This window comes from Thalassophryne amazonica, chromosome 23, assembly GCF_902500255.1.
Source record: "Thalassophryne amazonica chromosome 23, fThaAma1.1, whole genome shotgun sequence".
NCBI classification, from domain to species: Eukaryota; Metazoa; Chordata; class Actinopteri; order Batrachoidiformes; family Batrachoididae; genus Thalassophryne; species Thalassophryne amazonica.
In genome coordinates, this window is record NC_047125.1 from 18,165,780 (window position 1) to 18,188,194 (window position 22,415).

The 22,415-nt window shown below is 40.1% G+C and overlaps 1 protein-coding gene across 1 annotated transcript in view; it reads right to left on the bottom strand.

The window, feature by feature from the left end:
• Positions 1–20,121, bottom strand: part of adgra3 (adhesion G protein-coupled receptor A3) — a 45,872-nt gene extending 25,751 nt beyond the window's left edge. Inside the window, exons 1-2 of the mRNA XM_034164686.1 lie at positions 19,394–20,121; positions 5,678–5,749 (exon numbers count right to left, since the gene is read on the bottom strand). Coding sequence (XP_034020577.1) covers positions 5,678–5,749; positions 19,394–19,599 — 278 coding nt within the window. The 5' untranslated portion in view covers positions 19,600–20,121. The remainder of the gene's footprint in view (positions 1–5,677; positions 5,750–19,393) is intronic.
• Positions 20,122–22,415: the final 2,294 nt, after the last annotated feature.

Sequence of the window (22,415 nt, forward strand, 5' to 3'; positions counted from 1 at the left end):
TTCTTTCTCATATAAAGGAGCTATGCTTGATTAACACCACAAGGTTTCCACATGATTCTTTAGGAAGATAAGTCCACGCAAACCCCATGATATTTCACATGATCTTGTACACGAATGAATGAAGGTCATACAACAAATTCAATCCAATATTCTCACATTAAACAGGACAAAAAGTTCAAAAGTTGGGCAGTTGGCACCAAATTACAATACTTGTGTCTCCCTTTGTGTTCACCTCGCTGATAGGAACAGACAAGAGCACCAGGTCCCTGATTAAATATCAACAGAAATAATTCAATTCAAAAGATGTGCAGTTGGACCCATATTACCAGAGTTGCGTGTCCATTTGTCTTCACCTCCCTCTCAGAAACAGAAGTTTCACATTCCTTAAACACTAATATTTTCATACGCGAAGTGGGGTTGTCAAGATAATGAAAATTTAGTTGCAAATGCAAACGGGGGTATGCAACAAACATTCCCCTGCAGCAGCGGATTTGAGAAAGAATTAGCATGTGACGGTTGACTAGCTTGTTCTATGAAGGGAGACATAATGGAGATTTTGTGTGGCTCATTTCCAAGCAGGGACACCTTTGGCCCTGTAAAAACTCAGCGGGCTCCACACTTACTTTGCAATTTCATGCAAAGTGCCGGACAGGCGCAATCAATTCTCTACCCATGAGCTCACAAACAGCTGCTGTCGCGGCGCTCACAAGTGCGTAACGGGGCCAAACAAGCACGTTTCTTTGTGCACCAAAAGAAAAGCTGTGATGGCAGCAGAAAGAAGGGGTCAAAGGCAAGACGGAGTACTCCTGGATAGTTCAGGGTAAAAGAAAGAAAGTTAGAAGGAACGCACTGGGGCATCTCAGAAAGACAAAACATTCAACGTACATTCTGTGTGGGTGGGAATTGAGCTGCTGACACTTTTGGCCTTTGCGTGCCTCATTATAATAACAAAGTAAGCAAGCTTACTTCACTGGGGTGAGGGTGGAAGAGTGAAGGGTGTCAATGCAAGCTGTTTCTCGATAAAAAATAGGCTGTAAATCAACATCACAACAGTCAAAATGGAGTTTATGGCCAGATCAACCAGATCATAAAATACAGTGAAGCCTTGAAAGATTTCTTAAATTTTATCCATCAGACCTCAGCTTTAAATGCTAATGGAATGAATTTCAGAAGTTAAATCACCTGCAAATCCTTAAGTAATTGATAGATTAATGCCATATTAATGGTCAGCTTTTTGGCCCAAGATGGTGCTTGGAGGGATACTTTAAATGAACATTGGCCAAAATCAAACTTTTAGGCCCGTCCACATGGCAACATGTTTAGGTGTATCTGCATCAAATCAGAATTTCATCCACATGGTCCCACCATTTTCAGAGCTTGAAAATGGGTCCCAGACTGGATAAATCTCAAAAAGGCACCTTTGCATTTTCAAGTGTTCAACCAATGCGCAACTTTTGCAAAATGATGATGTCATAGCCCTTCATCTCAAATCTTTGCCTTAACCCCGGCCGCAAGATGTCACGTCTTTCTCTGTCAAATGTCTCGGATACTGTGCCTGAAGCGTGTCCATATGTTTCCGCTCAACTTTCTCTTGTAGTTTAGTCGATTTATAATCCAGTCTGGCTCGAAGTAGAAGTTCAACTTCATATTGTGCATGCTCCACATCATCATCTCCATTTTTGTGTGACAACATTTACAGTGCTACATACAGATCTGGCATATATACCACAGCGTTTTCAAAGATTTCATGTGTAGGCAGATAGTTCATGAAATGGTGCCATGTATATGGAACACTTTTTGAAAATGACAAAGAAAAACATTCTGGCTGTTTCTGTGTGGACAAGGCCTTTGTTGTTTTTGCTACCAGGATATATTAGTAGCACTTAATGAGAGACATCTTTGGTACGGTGGTGTGTTCAGTCATGCAAGTCTAAAGCTTCTCAATTCCAGTTTTGGTCAGGTCAACAGTATGGCCAAGATAGCAGAGAGCTCCATTACCTTGTCCCAAGTTAAAATCACATAGTTAGAAAACAGCAACACCCAGAAAAGTAAAACCCTTTCAGACATAAAATTAATGCAGACAATTTGCCCCCAGTTATGCTTCCACAGACTGTGACATTCTGTAAAAAAAAAAGAAAAAAAAAAAGAAGGTAACTTCCTGACGTTGGACTGGATCTTGTTAACTTTTGCATATGTCTGCATATGTGTTGGCCAGTAAACATGTTTGGGCTTCCACTTTGGTCACAGAGGCATCTTTAGAAGTGACGTTTGCCTCCCAAGAAGATGCAAGCACAAATTTGGGAAATGTTAGGGTGGACCAAGACCACCTGTGCTCCACTCTACTTGTACAGTAGTGTTCAGAATAATAGTAGTGCTATGTGACTAAAAAGGTTAATCCAGGTTTTGAGTATATTTCTTATTGTTAAATGGGAAACAAGGTACCAGTAGATTCAGTAGATTCTCACAAATCCAACAAGACCAAGCATTCATGATATGCACACTCTTAAGGCTATGAAATTGGGCTATTAGTAAAAAAAACAAAGTAGAAAAGGGGGTGTTCACAATAATAGTAGCATCTGCTGTTGACGCTACAAACTCAAAACTATTATGTTCAAACTGCTTTTTTAGCAATCCTGTGAATCACTTAACGAGTATTTAGTTGTATAACCACAGTTTTTCATGATTTCTTCACATCTGCGAGGCATTAATTTTGTTGGTTTGGAACCAAGATTTTGCCCGTTTACTAGTGTGCTTGGGGTCACTGTCTTCTTGAAACACCCATTTCAAGGGCATGTCCTCTTCAGCATGAGGCAACATTACCTCTTCAAGTATTTTGACATATCCAAACTGATGCATGATACCCAGTATGTGATATATAGGCCCAACACCATAGTAGGAGAAACATGCCCATATCATGATGCTTGCACCACCATGCTTCACTGTCTTCACTGTGAACTGTGACTTGAATTCAGAGTTTGGGGGTCGTCTCTGTGGCCCTTGGACCCAAAAAGAACAATTTTACTCTCATCAGTCCACAAAATATTCCTCCATTTCTCTTTAGGCCAGTAGATGTGATCTTTGGCAAACTGTAACCTCTTCTGCACGTCTTTTATTTAACAGAGGGACTTTGCAAGGGGATTCTTGCAAATAAATTAGCTTCACACAGGTGTCTTCTAACTGTCACAGCACTTACAGGTAACTCCAGACTGCCTTTGATCATCCTGGAGCTGATCAATAGGTGAGCCTTTGCCATTCTGGTTATTCTTCTATCCATTTTGATGGTTGTTTTCTGTTTTCTTCCACGCATCTCTGTTTTTTTTTTTGACGAACTCACTGACTGAATGCCACACTACTATTATTGTGAACACCCCCTTTTCTACTTTTTTTTTTTTTACTAACAGCCCAATTTCATAGCCTTAAGAGTGTGCATATCATGAATGCTTGGTCTTGTTGGATTTGAGAATCTACTGGTACCTTGTTTCCCATGTAACACGAAGAAATATACTCAAAACCTGGATTCATCTTTTTAGTCACATAGCACTACTATTATTCTGAACACTACTGTACATCTGCATCAGGAAAGACGAGACAACTTGTGCCAAATCAACATGCAGATTCACACAGGTGCCACTGTGGTGACTGAGTAAAACAGGAGAAGTCAATGGACATAAAGTGTTTCTGTTTTGTTTTTTTGACAATATTCAAATTATATACATAAGGATGCACAGACACCACATTTTTTTTTCAGAACAAATACAAGCATTTACATGAAGGTATTTGGCAACACAGAGCACAATATGAAAACTAAATAATGTTGCATTCCTTTGCAATTCAGTCACACTGCTAATGTACCTTTTCACAAAGTTGAGCATCATTTGTAAGACAATTTTTGTGTGACAACATCTAAGAGTGTCTAAGTGTCTCCATCACACCAAGATGCTGACAAAACCCCGTATTTTCAATGACAGACATCTCGTCAACAAAAGTGATCCACTGGCTTTGACCTACTGTTGTGGTGTGTTTATTCTGAAATATTTTGACACCGCTTCCATTCTTCATCATTTCTCTACATGTCTAACAAACAAAAGGATAATTAGCTTGAAGTAGCACTGGTGTGTCATAATGGAGAAGATGTACAACTACAAGTACAATTACACAAAGGTGTGGCTGACCTAATACTGGCATTGGTATCAGTGCATCCCTACGGCTAGGAATCGGTCATAAATCAAGAATGCCAAGAAGAAAGAGAGGCTCCAGAATAGAGTGTGTTGTTCTTTTTCCACCCCCAACCTGTAACAGACAAAGAGAGCCTAAAATCCTTTATGTAGCATCAGTCCATATTGTTTCAACTTATCTTCTGTTCCATGGCCATCATTACTGAATTCATACCAAAAGCCTCAGTGTGACCAACATGGCCTCACAGAATGCTGATATTTCTGGTGTTTTCAACCACGCTGGGAAGAGTGACATTGGAAACATGCCATGAGAATTCCATGTCAGTGCAGTCATCTGTTATTATAGCCTTGGGTAAAAGCAGGGCCATTAATGGTCTGGTTATTTTATCGGCATTAAGTCATTCCAGAGTAATAAATCACCCGTGGCCAGTGTGTGGAGGCCCACAACTAATTTCATGAAATCTTCCTATGACCTTCCAAATCCCAGCTTTGCAGGACATGATAAACATTTCTTGATTGCTCAAGAAATTCTTCAAGTGTGTATTTAAAATTAACATAACAAACACAGCATGACCAGGAAATGTCTTCCCCATGTGACAGTCTATCTCCCTTACCATCTTTTCCAAAATACTCCATATTTTATCAAGTCAAGTGACTCTGTAGCTTTGACAAACAACAACAAGATTATATTTGTTTGGTATTACTGCACCTATAGGGGAGATTGCCCCTTGTAAATAGGCGGTTCCCCCAAAATACTTATTGTATGTCATCAGCCCTCTGGCCTGTATCTATAATTAGTCTTTTCAACTGCTGTCTAAAGCCTTCCATTGATACTTTAAACTAAGTCTAGGTGCAATGTGTGTATGTCAACCTACTTCCGATGACCTGGATGTGCCTCTGGCATGAAGTAAAAATGGATTTTTAAAAACTCCTACTCCACAATCCCAAGGTGGATTTGTCGAGTGATGGATAATTACAGCTAATACAGTATAGCTACGACAATGCCAACAATGGTAAGATCCTTAGATGATTGAAATTCACATAAATTACATGCTTACAATGTAGATACAAATATGTTTAAAAAAATTAATTTACTTTGATATGGTGCAAATCCAATCAATTAAAAAATGTCATGATTGGAAATGGAGTGGCTAGAGCTACAACAATCAATCTATTATTCATTGACTACTCAATTAACTATTTTGAGTGATTAATTGATTAACTGATTAATTGTTTTGAGTCTTTTTATATATCTAAAATCTCTGATTTCAGCTTCTTAAATGTGAGCACTTGCTTGGTTATTTTGTTAGTTTCTTTTTCTCCTCGCTGCCACAAATCTAAATATTTGAGTTGTGGACAAATGAAGACAGTTAAAGGCACTATCTTGGGTTATTTCCATAATCGATTAATCAATTATGGAAATAATTGTTTGTTGCAACACTATACATGACCCTGGTACACATGCAACCCACACACAGACGGGAAATAACAGTAATACTTACAATCTTTCCAGAGTTGACAATCCTGTGAAGGATCCATTTTTGAGTTCTCCAATCTTATTGTTGCTTAAAATTCTGTGGGGGAAATAAATATATATAAGCGCAAAGAATTACAAAATAATACAACAAAGTGCTTCCACTGGGTGAACATCATTTATTGAGCAGAAATACTATAAATAAGTGTGCAGTGTTTGAATCTGTAAAACTCCAGAAATTACAATATTTTTGTTTTCTTGCATTGAGAAATTGTGTGCACAAGAACGGATTTAAATATGCTTGAAATTTTCACAACAACTGTGTTACATAATTTTAATGTTTGAACATGCATTATCAGGTTGAAGAATACACACAGTTACTTGCTGAATGTTTAGAATATTAAGAAGTCTAAATATTTTCCCTTGGTTTGCAGGTACAGAACATTCCCGACGACAAGAATGGGAGTTCAAAGTACAAACAACTTGAATTTCAGCCCTGCCCCCAGTTAAATGGACAGCTTTTGATCACTCGAGACTGGTAGCTAAAACCTAACAGAACAATCCAACTTAAATCATACCATAAATCACCGATTACAGACGTCCAGCTTGATGTTGACAACCCCAACACTATACGAAAGCAATGTGGCAATTCTCTTAAATGTATTTAAGAACTGGGTCAATATTACATGTTGGATTATTCGTCGCTGCAATATTTTAAACCAATCCATTAAAGCATCATATCAATTTAGCAATGAAAAACAAATCATTAATTCTTTAAAACCAAGCACCATGACATTCTCTTCTGAGAAAAATCAGTCATTATTTTCAATTTCAACACCACAACAGTTTCAGAAACCCTCCAAACCCAAGTGTGGATTCTTTATTACTTCCTAGCTTAATAGTAAAGTCGATTTTATTGCTGAGGGTTAAATTACCCAATCTGATTTACTGCTGGAACTCCACCTCACACACCCCATGTCCCCAAGAGTCCCTAAAGGTCTTTCACACTGCTCCCCAAGGGTCTAGTAAACCAACAATACTGCTAATTCCTCACAAAAAAAACTGAACAGCGCCTTGTGGTTAGCATGTGTTTTTGGCTTCCAGGGAGGGGATGTGGTGTGAGACATGCATGCTAGTGACACCCACAATCCAGACCAGATTGGAGTAATTATATGGTGTTGACGGGATATTTTATTCCAGGGTCGGACAGTCGACTTACTGGACATTTGCTGCTTGGCTCCCTGTTGTTTCAAGAGAGTGCAGACAAACAGTTGGCATGTTTCGCAATGAACAAGACTGAAAAATCCATCACTGCTGGTGTACATGTTATCTGTTAGTGTATGACTATATAATACAGATGGAAAAACAGCCATTGAACAACGTCACTGTAGAGCACAAGAAAATAAGTTCCACAAGCCTGAGGCTCATTAGTGCTGGAGTTTATCTCCAGAATCCATTGCACGAAGATGATTAGGGCCCGGGTTCATGAAGCAACCTAATCTTTAGTCGAATAAACTCACTTAGTTGACTCGTTTTTTGACGTTAGTTGTTGCAAAGAAGCGCTTAGTCGGCTAAAGTTTCATATTACCCGACTAAACTTTTTAGACTGGTACAGAGGAGGCTAATCTTATTTTAGTTGATAAAACTTCCCTTCAAAAGGAGAACTTCCTCTGCTTTGACAGTGGTTGCAGCAGACGACTGTCATAATGTGTTTGTGACAGTTCTCACACGAGCCACCGGTGTCGCTGTTATGCTGAGCAGCATTGTGTGCACAAAAAGGTTGATGAAAGTGTAGAAGAAGAAACTGAAGAGTGAAACTGCTAGGCTAAGTGCTAAGCACGTCACTCTGCAGTTTGTATGGGTCCGTAAATGTTAATAAAGCCAGTTAACGAAACAAAGGCTGGATAGTTCATGACAACGACAAACCCCGAAGTAAACAAAACTGTCATGCACAGAGCCGTCTCTCGACAACAGTACGTGCAAGGCCGTTGTGCCTGTGAAAACAGTCGACTAAAGTAAGACAGCTAATCTACAAGTTTTGCCATTGATGTGAAATGGTGATTAGACGGATAATGTTGGGTGATTAACTGTAGTCCACTAAAAAAAACTAGTAGACTGAAAGATTAGGTTGCTTTATGAAACTGGGCCTGAGTTCCATGACTACTCCGTGAAGGGACGCCAGTCAATAAGAAACATATCACAATACTTGGTTGCCAATTCACAAAGCATAATGATACTTTAAGGAATATTACTTCCCCAGCCAAGGCCAGTACCAATTCTCACCTGTGCGCACAGGGACAATGCACATTAAGTGTCTTGTCAAAGGACACAGACAGGTAGCATGATGGGAACTGAACTCAGGTAGCCCAAATTGGTAGCCCAGGTCCTTAATGTCACTGAGGTAGCTCCTCTGAACTTTAAGTATTTCAGAGTGTTGGCTGTCCAAATCATTTAAGCATCAGGTGAAAGCTATTAAGTTGTGGAACATGTAGACAGTGAGAACATATACCCAGCACAGAGGACATACAAAGTAAGCAGGTTTGTCCATTCAGGAACTACATGACGTAGGACCTTATATAGCACCCTGAATAGTTCCCACCTTGTGATTCACGCTCAACAGTGCGTCTTTGTCTTGAGAAAGCCGGGGGAATAAATGCTCAACTACAACAACAGCTGCTGGTCAGTTTCTGCTTCTACACCCTGGAAAGTGACTGCTCCTACTGTGCAACAGTGTGGAACACCAGCTGCAGGGCTGCTGACAGGAAAGATCTGCCAACAGTTGGAAAAATGGCTCAGTAGATCATTGGCACAGATCCCAGACCTAGGACATTTTTGTTCAAGCTATCAAGAAAGGCCTGGGGCCATCAAAACAAATGCAAATGACCCTGCGCAATAATCTATGTAACGTGAGACCATCTAGCAAACAGCACAGGGACAGACATGTCCACTGAATAGAGTTCAACAAAACAAGAAAATCAGTTAGCCTGCACGTACATGAGACTGAGCTCCATTCTGTAATGAGCAAAGATTTCATGAAAGGCTATGATGCCAAAATGAGGCTGCATACTTCAAAAAACATACTTCATTGGGTTCCTCAACAGGTTTTTTCCTCATTCTAATACTTTTCAGCCAGATTTGATTGTCAGCATGCAAGACATCTCCAGAAAAAGTGAACAAATTCCAAGGAAAACTGGAGAGGGATGATGACATTTGAAGGCAGACGCAGACCTGGGATCATTGGTTTTATTAATATTTTCTATACCTTATTTTTATCGACTTCAATGCAACTTGGACTTTGAAAAAAGAATGCCCCGACTCACTTCAGCAAAGTTAAATAGATAATAATACAACTGCTGAGCCTGGCGCTTTTTGTCATTTTGTACCATTGCCTCTTTCGAGCTCTGACCGAATGTCCCAAGTGACTTAAACAAAATTTTATCAGATGAAAAATAAATAGACACCATAATATTTGGAAGGAAATTATTTTTAATAAACCCTCTTTCCATCTCTTCCACCTCTGCATAATTCCCATCCTTCAAAAACTCTCTGACTCTCTCAATGACAGGCGTAAAACCTTGCCATACTGCAAACTGCTTCAACTGCAAAAGCTAGGCATGTTTACGCTCTACTGCTGGTAAAAGCGAAGTAATACTGCTGATTACAACAAACAATTTTAGTAAACACACACTGCAGACATGTAAGTAGAATAGCTGAAGCAAGCCACTTTAGTGAGTTTATGAACAGGAAGCAGAATAAAAAACCGAGGCATGCATTAGTGAATTCATCAGCTTTTTGGAAAGCTGGCAGTGATGTATATCTTTGTGTACATCTCGACAAAATGGCCAGCTACCAGTTACTCCACCCCCATCTTGCTTGATGAAGGTTCCCGAATGTTTGTCACCTGAGCTTGAAGCCTCAAGACTGCAAAATTATCTTTGGAATTCCCTGTCCTTTTCCAGTTGCTGGGTTCCTCAACATTGAGGCACTTGCGCGTTGGCTGATGCCCAGGGAAACCCGCTGCATTACACAATCCAAGTCGCTTTGTTACCATGACTTGCCAATGTAATTTCTTAAGTTATCTAATTTCTTTGCTCCACAAAGACACCAGTAGGATGATAATAAAAATGCCTCCTGTTTAAACAATCTCTACGCCACATAATTCTCCAAAGTTGCGGCCTGTTACTGGTTTCTTTTGGGACACAGCAACAACCCATTTGCCAACACCAGCATTAAGGTATTAATGTAACAGATGGGTAGTAATTTTGTATACATATTTTATAGAAACCCGATTTCACTTCAAACACACACAGGTGAATTTTTGTACTAATATTCTCAAGTCAAACTGCTCAACAGGGCTGACCTGAATTTAGCACAGATTCAAGGAAACCAGATGAGAATGCAATCCTATACCTCACAGGCTGCACTGCCGTTCAAAACAAAAAAATATACTGCACTCCAATGTGTCATCATATTGAGCAAACTTTTCCTGCAGCGAAGGAGGAAATCCCTGTTTTTGTCCCTGACACTAAATCCATGTTGTTCATTAGAGGCCAAAACCAGGTGCACCTATTTGTCTAACCCAGGAGCTTCAGTGAATGAACCCTGATTCAACAATAAGGCTTGTAACGAAATATGAGCTGAGTAAAGCTTAAATATAGATGGTTCCAATTCGGCTATGGAAGCAAAACCAACTGCAAGTCTGTAGACAGAAACATAAATAATAACAAATAAATTCTCAAAGGAAGACACTGTGGCCAAGCTTTTCTTGATGATAAGGTGTAACAAAGTCTCATTAATATTCAGCAGTACACCAGTTACTGCACCACAGCCCGGAATCCAAATGAACAGGTAGTATAGCCTAAAAGTTGACTTAAGGGTTTCCCTTAGTTACATAGGCCTGGCGGACCACCAGCTTTAGACTGAAATTATTGTCATTCCAAATTACGAGCATTAACCAAAGGTGGCTTTGAACATTTCTGCCCTTCTTCATTGCCGCAGGTAGTAAACTTAAACGTGTAAAGCTAAATCAAGTCATGTTCCTCAATACACTTCACAAAAACATTTTTAACATAAAAGCGGCAGCTGCACAGCAAGGAATTTGACGGTTAAAGTCAGAGCGACATTGTGGTTTGCAAACATTTGTAAAAACAAACTCGACAAGATTGAATCAAACCATGAATTTTTCCAGGAAATTGTTTAGAAGTGTTTTATGTTGAAAAACAACTCAAACTCATTATCTTTGCTTCATAAATCCAAACTGCTGATGTCAATCTGAGGGAAAATTCTTTCTCTTTCTATATTTCACCTGTCAAACAGCACTACCACCAAAGCTTAAAAATGTACAAAAGATAAATGATCGGCCGATGGGATCAGAGTATAAATATTTAAACCAAGTTATTATGTATATAAATTAGGAGCACTTTCAAATATTACACAAGCTGGGCAGCAAGTGATTTCTCAATGCAACATTACAGGGACAATTTCTGATGCAGCTATGTATTTGCAAAGGAAGGCAATTTCTAAATATTGACATAGGCTTTCACAATTATTGCAAAAAACATTGACTTTTTAGGAAATTCCAGCTGAGTTAGAGACCAAACGTAATTAGGAGTTTAATGTCTTGCTCAATGGGCGCTTCGAAACAGTCCAAGGAGTTAGGGATTGAAGTATTGGCATTTTTGCTAATGGACAATCTGCTCTCCGACCTAAACTATAATCTCCCGATCAGTGACTGCATGAATATGCCTCCTAAACTACAGCGTCAATACATCTCTGATTACCTCAGCTTGCAGTGTGAGTTGAGAGCACAAATCCAGGAAATGCACAGATCGCGTATTTCCCCTACAGAGAGGCATTCAACGCGTCAGCTATAAGAAAAATGTACTCAATGACTGCATACATTCAATGACAGGGTAATCGAATTTAACAATCAATTACTTTCGGAAAAATGAATAAGTGCTTAACTGCTCCATGTACACACACTACAAGAGCACGAAGTAAAACCAATGACCCTGGTGGTTTTGACAAACTTTAAAGCCAAGCAGTTGTTGAGAAAATACTCCATGATCAACTGAGACAGACAAACCTGACAATTTCTGACAAAGTCTTTAATTACCACAGGAAGGCGCCTCACCTGACAAACTGATAATCATGGCAAATGAACTATACTGCCAAGCAGAAACTCCTTTAACAAACTAGAACTGTTCCAAAGCAGTGTAGCTCAAATAGACAGACATCCACCCCACCCCCCAAATTTACTAATGCATGTTCATACGGTTGAGAAAAATTCACAAGTTTTGCAAATTACAACTCATGGTCCCCAACATTTGGCAGTTTAAATTTCTTTAAATATGATAAAACATCCGTACAACCCTCTAAAAACCAGAGGTGGGATGAAGTCACTGTAAGTCATCAATCTGCAAGTCCCAAGTCAAGTCTCAAGTCAGCTTGCAAACAAGTGGTAGTCATTATGACTTGAGACTTGCTGATCCATGACTTGAGAGTGACTTGATGGTGACTTTGTCCAGAGGAGGTTTCTCAAAGACTGCAAGGGAAGCTCAGCTTCCCCTAAAATGTCAAAAAAAATTAAATGGTCAAATATGTACAGTTTGTTATCATTTCATTGACCATAAATGCATTCGAACACATTTATTTTGAACACAAGTTCATTCAGAATCAGCTACTTATCACTAATCGACTGACTATTTTGTTATGTTTTTTTATATCTTGTTCTCATACGGCCTGTGGTCAGTGCATTTTCCTGTACAAACCGAGCATTCGTTCACTTCAATAGAACTGCCTGGAAAGGTTTTTTTCATTGCCACGAAATGCGATGGTCGTTGGACAAAGCCACGATTTTGTCATGCTCCTGGATGCTGAGCATCTCTGGGGGTGAATGGAGCTGTGGGCGGGCCTGGATGCTGGAGTTCTGCACAATAACTTAATAATCAGTCAAAAGGCTGAATCCCGTTTTAAATGACAGCTATAGGAATGTGAGAATTCATTTGCACATTTTTGCGTATTTATGCATTTTTAAATGTATGCCAAAGTGTTTTGCGTGCACTATAATTCAGTCTGTTTTAAAGGCACACAGAGAAGCACACTGGATTACACGTGATGTGAGAGTGGCCGTTGTTTTGGCGGGTGTTTGTCAGGAAAATGATCATTTCTCTACATTGATTACAGACCCTGCAGCGGGTCCTTAATCAACTTTTCTGCAGCGCGGCTTTGCTTTGAACCTTGAACCAATCGAAACGTGGTTCGCAGATTGAAGCAATGCTTCGGTCGATTGCTTCGTTTATTTCTTTCTTTCGCTTAATTTTCCCCCGCTAAAACCCTAAAGAGCATACGTCTGTGAGTATTATTTACCTTTTCTATGTTAAACCGACCTGTTATGGTCTTCTGAAACAGTTGATAGATGTATTTTATAACTTAAAAACGGGAGCGATGCTAACGCGTTAGCATGTCTATGGCATTTTCAATGTTAAAAGTTAGCATTTAGCAATTGCAGCCGTCATCACATTCGGGTGCATTTGTTTTCAAATTGTAATTTTCCTTAAATTTATTTTTGCTTATATATTAATAATCTAATGATTATTATATACAATTTTAGAGAAAGAGACCAAAAGAACCTGAATAGAAACACAACAGAAAATATATAATAGCAACTAACATAAATAAATAAATAAATACATACAGAAATAAATGTTTCCTGTGAATACCTAGTGAATCTCAAACCTCCATTTCATCCTTGTCTTATTTAAGTTTAATGACAGTTTGTTTCGGTCAAACCATATTTTCAGTTTGTTAATTTCTTCAGTGATTTCCTCCAGAACTATCTGCCAAACTAGAAACTGCTGCATCCTAGTAAGAGCAGAATACTACTGGAATGAATCTGAATAAGGAAAGTTGTATTTTTTTTCTCACCTAAATGGATTCAGCACTCACTCCAGTTTATTGTCTGGAATAGTCCCAGATTGCATTTCAGAGCTTCTAGAATTGAAACAATTTCGTGCAGGTGGTGTTGGGGGGTAATTTTGGGTTTCAGCTTTTTTTGTTTTCACCACTTTCATCCCTGAATATGAGCTGTGATTCACTTTTGTGCGGATTAAAGTTACTAACTGGGACTCCTGTCTTGTTGCGAGAAAGAAACGAGAATCATCCTCCGCTCTGTTCACACAGCTCCAAACATTGCGCGGCTCTCTGACAAGTCAAGATAGAACGATAGAATTTAGTCTGAATTAATAATTTCAAAGCGAAACACAGTTTTGTTTATTTTTATTTATGTCCAGAGATCAAGGATACAGTGACTAATTTCATATTTATTTACTTTAAGACTCAAGGAAATACACAGAAAACCTGTAAAGCCTACTTTTAGTACAAAATTCACGAGGCATCGATAAGGGAATCGATAAGGAATCAGATCGATAAGCAGAATCGATAATGGCATCGATATAGATAAAACCTTATCAATACCCATCCCTAGTCATGAAACAGTCAGGCTCGGTTATGTATGTTTAATAAAAAAGGTTCTATGTGCTTCTTGAAATTTCTGACGGTATTTCTGTTTCAAAACATTAATAATACACTTGTGTTATAATCCCTGAAGGGATACTGAAATACTACATGTAATGGAGATATAAACTGTGAAATGCTTGTGCAACTAGTAACTGCTATCACCATTTTTGAATTTACATATAAATAAATTGACAAACTTTATGATGTAAGCCGACAATGAGCTTCTCCTCTTTGACAGACCAGCTGCCGCCACTGACTTCGTCCCACCTCTGCTAAAAAGTTAAAATCCCATATCACAGGATGGTGTCTGCAGATATGACCATGGGAACCCTGCGAAAAGCATATTGCTAAACATGGTGGGATTGAAAGCCAAATTTCAAGTTCAAGGGAGGTTTCACAGAGCAACTTCAGACCCCTGGCTTATTCCACACCAGCTGTGTCCGTGCCACAAGACTGTGGGAAAGCCATAAAAAAAAAAACAGGGCCCACTGTACCTCCTTGAGACAGCTCTCTTATTGTACAGGTCATAAATTAAGAGCCAAAAACTGAGCGGTCATCATAAATTGCTGTTTCACAAACACTTCAGTCTGCAGGGAATAGTTACATTCCACCAAAGAATCAGATGAAGAAAGAAACAAAAACTCCAGCATAGAACAACAAGCTTGGTCAAAAGACTGAAAAGTGTTCCTCTGAGGTACTGGATGTTCTCCACTTATAACATACTTCTTCTGCAGAGGCCATCCTCCATATTATACATCTTGAGAAACTTGGTTCAATTTCCAGTCCATCAGTCTAAAAAGAGTCAAACCTCATACAAAACCACAAAATGTATTTGCAAACCAACAAGTCCCAAAAACCAAGAGCTCAACAACTTGCATTTCAAATGTGACAGACATCCGAGACCACACAAAAATAACCAGAGACCTGGACTAGAATGTGGCATATGGAGAAAAAAAAAATTGTGACATGAATGAGATTTTAACCTTTGGGCAAGTGCAATTTCACTATTATTACCATTTTCCAAATGGTAACTACTTGAAACTTGCATGATATGAATAATGAGTTTACCCATGTGCAAGATTTTTACATGGTGCAGGTTGGGTGAACATTCTGGCCTAGAGCGGTTGTTTAATGTCTTCAATTGTCATTGGACACAACAGTCAATACTGGGTTGTGCCACCATAACAGTGATGAAATGGGTTATCAAAAACACGAAAATGCACTGCCACACTGTAGTTCAAGGTAGTCAGTATATTTACCAATTTAAGTAAAGGCTGCTTTAAATACAGAGGAAAAAAGCTTTACATTTCAAACTACATTTCAATGGATATTGTTTTCCCTGACATCAAGAATCCAAGAGTTCAATCAATCCAACAAGATGCCAAACTGGCATTCCATTTCATGCATATCCCAGCCAACTTAGAAAAAAAAAATCAATCTGGACACCAACAATTTTTCATGCAACTACCAATTAATCCTCTCAAACAAAACAATTTTAAATTGTAAGTAGATTTACAAACAGTGTGTTTGGATTTTTTTTTTTTATGAAATACCTATACTTTGGGTACCGAGCCACTGTTTCAGACATGATTATACAGCATGCACGGAATTATAGTATTCCTGCTGCTCTTGGGTTGAGTATCTTGATTTGCTTTCTGCTATTTTCCTTAATCAATTAACAGATTAGAAAAGTTGATTATTTCTCTGTTGAGTGACTTATTTCAATTGTACAAGAACTTGTTGGGAAAATACCACAAGCGTCAACATGGCCAGTCACCTCGTCCATAAAACACCTCAAAGCGAGGTCGAGTAAGTTTGTCTTCAGTGTGGGCAGTGATGGTGCAGCCAAAATATCTTCCTATACGTGTATCAGCAAATAGCAGGAACACTGGAGGCTACTGTTGCATCTGGTTTACATTTATACCATTAGCAGGCAGCCATGAGAGTGTGATATATAGTCAACAAGCACCAGCTTGGCGAGCCATATTTGTTTATGTTTACAAGTTCAAAGGTAAACAGACGAACGGATTCAGGATTTTCCAACAAACCGTGAATGAGGCTTATATACAGTTCCACTGTTTGGAATTTCAACTGCAGTGATAAGAAAGGGAGCGGAAAAGAACCCCTAAGATTACGGTTTAAGATCCAGAAAGAGATTCGGGATCATGATTTTAAGTTTTGCTTTAAAAAAAAAACACTTCATCAGAATTAAACCTGTCAGAAACACATCGCCCACAGCAATCACTACATCAAAATGCCGAAATAACCAGTCCAACAGACATGATGAGACAGAAACTGCTGCTAATATCAAATGCTACCCCCCAATACAAAATTATTATTCAGTTTTGGCAGAAGTACATCGATATGGGTAACAGGACTCCATTATACAACAGAGCCATGAACTCATCTACTATAAGGCATAAGGGTGTAATGATACATGTATTTGTATTGAACCGTTTCGGTATGGGACGTTCGGTTCGGTACAGGGCTATTCACGGGTGAGTTCGCGTTGCTTGTGTTTACATTCAGTGTTGCCAACTTGGCAACTTTCTCGCTAAATCTGGTGACTTTCCAAACCCTCTTGATGACTTTTTTTCTCAAAAGTGACTAGCAACAAATCTAGCTACTTTTCTTAATGTTACTGGAGATTTTTCTGATGTTTGGTGACTGAAAAGTGGAAGTCTCTGTTGTCACTGAGTGGAACCGGGTCTCCCCCTCCTCTGCTCCGCTAACACGCTGCCGGTAAAATGGATATTTGTGACAGTAGTCCAGCATCAACGTCCGCAAATCATTAGACACAAGGGGGTTATTCCAATTCTAATCCAATTCCATTGTTTGCACGGTTTAATTTCCTGTAGGTAATTTGGTCAGTGAGGTTTACCGTTAGGCAGTGTTGCGTAGCAGCTCACACGGCCAGTCAGGGAGAGGAGTAATACATTAAATGTGAAATGGTTGAATATTTTGCGACCTTACACTCGATATTATACGGCCTGAAATCTCACATGATTAACCAGTCAGATTTGCGGACAAAAAAATGCAATTGGATTAGAATTTATGCCATAAGCTTTCAAAAGCGTCATCATTGCCCTCTCGTGAATGCTAATTCACAACTCCTGTACCTTTTACTGAAACAGTGCCACCTAACATTTTGATGCCTCAGAGAGAACAAATTTACCCCTTTTTCAGGACTCGCCACACTTTTTTTTAGTGTGCTGCTGATAAAATTCAATGTATGATTCTTGAAGAGAATTACATGAGAAACACATAAAAAAATAGCACAATAGGACAAATAAAGGGAGATTCTAGCGTGTAGCCTATGGGGATCCATGGGCTCTAGATTGGATCATGTTTATAAAATAGGTAGCTGACATTTTTTCAAGGGTGGTAATAAATTATGCAAATCTTATTTCCTTTATTACTACTTCTATTTTGTCATTTGATTTTTAAATGGACCAGAATGGAAATTTTTTAAGTGTTTTCACTTGTGTCATCCATGTATTTTTAATGTTTTTACAAGCATATTAAGTACTTACACTGAACTTAATAAATAAAAATCACACACACTCACGCTTGTAATATAAAGATGATTTACTGCCCCTGCTGGTGTGTGAGTCCAGAAAGTAGTTACGAATGTCCAATGTTGTTTGCCATTATCTGTAGCTTCTCAAAAAAATATGAGTCCTATCAATGTTCCATTTTGGCAGCATTCATCCTTGACCCAAAATACATAAGCGTCCCAAACAGCAAATGTCAGCTCTCCCCAGTTTTGCCGTGGTCGCAGTTACACACAAGCACGCACACACAGAGCTTGTTGCATTTTCTGTATTGTGCCATAAGCAGGAGTGTTTAATTTTAGACATGCAAAAACAGAGACAGTGGCGTAAGACGTCAAACGCAAAACACATTTCACTCATGGTACTGGCAACATGACACTTAACAAAACTGACTAAACCAATTGTACAAAAACACAATAAATCAATAACACTAAACAACACTGTTAAACTATCATGAACCACAATAACATTTAAAACCCCCAAAACCCTTGAACTCCCATGGTTCATTGCAGAACAATGCTAACATTGCTAATTTCTCCAAAAATATTTGTCCTATCAACTTTCCATTTTTGCAGCATTCATGCTTAACCCAAAATACATAAGCATACCAAACGGCAAATACCAGGTCTCACCGGCTTCTGCATGATTGAAACCGCACACACAGACACAGAGGCTACTTGGCTATTAGAATATAGCTGGACCAAAACGAACGACATTCATACATGTGGTACCGAAATCGTAGATCGTTTCCCTACCACTGGTCTGAGGTCTTTAGAAATTCTACATTATAATAGGGTTAGCGCCATAGGTTACCAAGCAGGGGATGTCATCAGTGACGTCAATATAGTCAGACGCCCTAAGGTTGGTGACATACATATGTTCGGGTTCCCCGTATAGAGGGTTTTCAATCACATGACCGATTTGCTGCAGGACAGGTTCTGTCTCCATTCTGGATTACAAGGAGGCTGGTGCGTGATAGAAAATGGAGAGAATGTACAGTTATTACAATGCTTTAAATCCTCGAGATAAAGCTATTTATCGTGATAGAGGTGCAGCAGTTGGTTCAGTGGATCCGTATCTTATACCATATAGTGAATTTAGTGGTGATGTAACGAACTGGCCGACAGTGTCACACTGCGATATTGTGAACTCGGAAGTTGCCGACCAGGTCAGCTTTCGCCGGCCTCCTGCAGAGCATCACAGCGGAGCTCTGAAAGCGAAGGTCGTCTTGAAGTCCTGAGCGATTTCTGTCACCAGGCGCTAGAAGGGCAGCTTGCGGATCAGCAGCTCGGTGCTCGAGGACCACAGTGTAAATAAGCATCCGTATTGGAAGCGCTCTTGTGTTATCCTTGGCAGTATTTTTATGTATTCTTATATAATTTTATTGCCGAATAAAATAAAATAAAATTCTGTTAACACTGGATTTCTGGTAGCGGCGGATCTCTCTCAGTGCCACGGTGCCGTGAGGCTTCTTCACACCAACGCTGAAGCTTCTGCAATTGTGGGACACAAAATGACGTGACCGACACGTCACATGAAAACCCTCTATTCAAGTGATCACGTGATCCCTGACGCAAAGAATGCCCTCTGAGTGCCATTGTAGTTTGTCTTTAATGCGGAACAGAAAACCTAAATATTTGGGACATAAGCCGTTTTACAGGCGGTGTACTCACAGTGTGACTGTTCTGTTGGGGAAGGAGTCCGGGCTCAGCACCTGATGGAGCTCCATGTTGCTGCACACCACTTTCCTGTCGGACGACAGGCTTTTTCCTGCGCTTTTTGAACGCTCGTCGTACGATTTACAGTCGGACGGAACCGCCGAGCCGCCGCCAGCGCCGAGCAGGAAAACCACCAACAACCGCCACAATCCGGCCGACATGTTCAGGCTGAGTTATTCAAGGGAGAAAAGGGAGGCCGTGTTAAAAAGAAAAAGTGAGCCAGCCTGTTGTTTGGAAGCATTCCTCCTCCATTTGTCGGCTGTGTTCAGTCCCACAGAGGTGTCCTCCTTTGTTTGCCAAACGCCTCATTTTTTTTTTTCACTTTTAGAATTCCTCGACCATCCTGGTGTCGTGTTCCATGTCCGCTACACTTGTAATCCAACACATTTCAAATTTCGCATGGTTAAAAGAAAACAAAACTATTAATCAACACGAAAGGTTGGAACTCGTCAACTTGTTTTCCACACTGACTGCGACTCTATTTTGAAAATACACGCCAGTAAAGTTTCTCCGACGCACCGACAGGAAATTAAAAAAACACACACAACCGCAAAAGTAATTTAGATAAAGCTTTGGCGCAAATTTTAAATACATTAAACTGCTATGCTAAGTAGTACACGTAGCTCTGTCACCGTTTGAGTATTTTGGGAAAGCCAGTTGTGTCCATTAAAGGAAGGAAAAAAAAAAAAGGTTTTCCTTCCCCGGCTTCCAGCGTGGTCAAGACAGAAAAAAATTAATACTATATCCACCCTGCCTTTCAGAATAAAATCTAAAAAGTTACGATTTTTTTCCAACTCCAAATAATCAGACTTCAAAGTACAATCTATAATACACTCAAAATGTTGTTGGCCTTATCCAAATTTGAAAGTGCTCATTAGAAATCTTATCTATCATTTCGCGAAATGACTTAAAGATCAATTAATTGTTTTTCTGACCAATTCTTGCGTTCTGTACGCCTCTACGATTAAGACGTACTGTTTATAAACCGATTACATTGTCTAATTTCATTTTATTTTCTTCACTATATTTATTCACTGTTTTTAATATACTAGCTACTAGGAACAGCTAAGATACTGCACCGAAACCTCAAACTCCCAGGCCTCCAGTAGAGGACCCGAGCTTGAGGAACACACATACCGTATTCAAGTTTTTTTTTTTTGTTTTGTTTTGTTTTTTTTCAAATGTATTTGATTATTTTTTCTTCAACAGATGTTCCGACTATTTAGGACATAATCTGAGCCAAAAGACACACACCAAAACTCAAGGCACAGTGCTGTTGCCACACCAGAGATTATTTGCTGAAACATCACAAATTTCAGTTTCAAAACATTTGTTGAGTCTGTTCCATTTGGACAGTTAATGTCAGAAGAAGCAAAGCACTGACTTTTAAATGTGTATATGGATGGATGTACTGCAGGGGACCCCAGACTTCCCTGTCCCAGACAACATTGACCATCTCTGACTGGGGGATCCCGAGGCGTTCCCAGGCCAGTGTGGAGATATAATCTCTCCACCTAGTCCTGGGTCTTCCCCAGGGTCTCCTCCCAGATGGACGTGCCTGGAACACCCACCTAGGGAGGCGCCCAGGGGGCATCCTTACCAGATGTTTGAACCACCCCAGTTGGCTCCATTCAGTGGGAAGGAACAGCAGCTCTACTCCAAGTTCCTCACGAATGACCAAGCTTCTCACCCTATCTCTAAGGGAGACACCAGCTACCCTCCTAAGGAAGCCCATTTCGGCCACTTGTACCCACAATCTTCTTTCGGTCATGACCCAACCCTTATGACCATAGGTGAGAGTAGGAACGAAGACTGACCAGTAGATCAAGAGTTTCGTCTTTTGGCTTAGCTCCCTTTTCATCACAACAATACATTCGAGTGAATGCAATACTGTCCCTGCTGCACAGATTCTGTCAATCTCACTCTCCATTGTCCCCTCACTTGTGAACAAGACCCTGAGGTATTTGAACTCCTTCACTTGGGGTAAGAACGGCATTCCCTACCCAGAGTAGGCAATCCATCAGTTTCCTCCTGAGAACCATGTCCTCAGATTTAGAGGTGCTGATCCTCATCCCAGTTGTTTCACACTTGGCTGCGAACCAATCCAGTGAGTGTTGGAGGTCATACACCGATGAAGCCAACACAGCCACATTATCTGCAAAAAGCAGTGATGAGACCCTGAGCCCACCAAACTGGAAACCCTCCTCCCCCGACTACACCTCAATATCCTGTAAATGAATATCACAAACAGGATTGGTGACATGACGCAGCCCTGGCGGAGGCCAGCTTCCTCTGGAAACGAGTCTGACTTACTGCTGAGGACCCGAACACAGCTCTCGCTTTGTGAGTACAGAGATCGGATGGCCATGAGAAGGGACCCCCTCACTCCATACTCCCGCAGCTCCTCCCACAGTATCTCCCGGGGTACCTGATCATACGCCTTCTCCAAGTCCACAAAACAAACGTAGACTGGATGGGCATACTCCCAGGCACCCTCCAGGATCCTTGTGAGAGTGAAGAGCTCGTCAGTTGTTCCATGACCAGGACGGAACCCGCATTGTTCGTCTTCAATCAGAGGTTTGAGTATCGGCCGAACCCTCATTTCCAGCACCCTGGAGTCGACATTACCGGCAAGACTGAGTAGTGTGATGCCCCTGTAATTAGCACACACTCTCTAGTACCCTGTTTTAAATATAGGGACCACCACCCCAGTTTGCCACTCCTTAGGCACTGTTCCAGACCTCAGTGCAATGTTGAAGAGACGTCTCATCCAAGACAGTCCCTCCACATTTAGTCACATTCATGATTAACTGAAATTGTCAAGCTCTTACCTACATTCCATAAATAAAATAACCTTTATGCACTTGTGCATGTGCCTGAGAGGCAAATGCCAAGGTGGACTTTGGACCTGTAACTCTCAAAGATCAGGGTGACTGGAAATCACGAATTATGCCAAACCTTTGATTGTTATGACCAT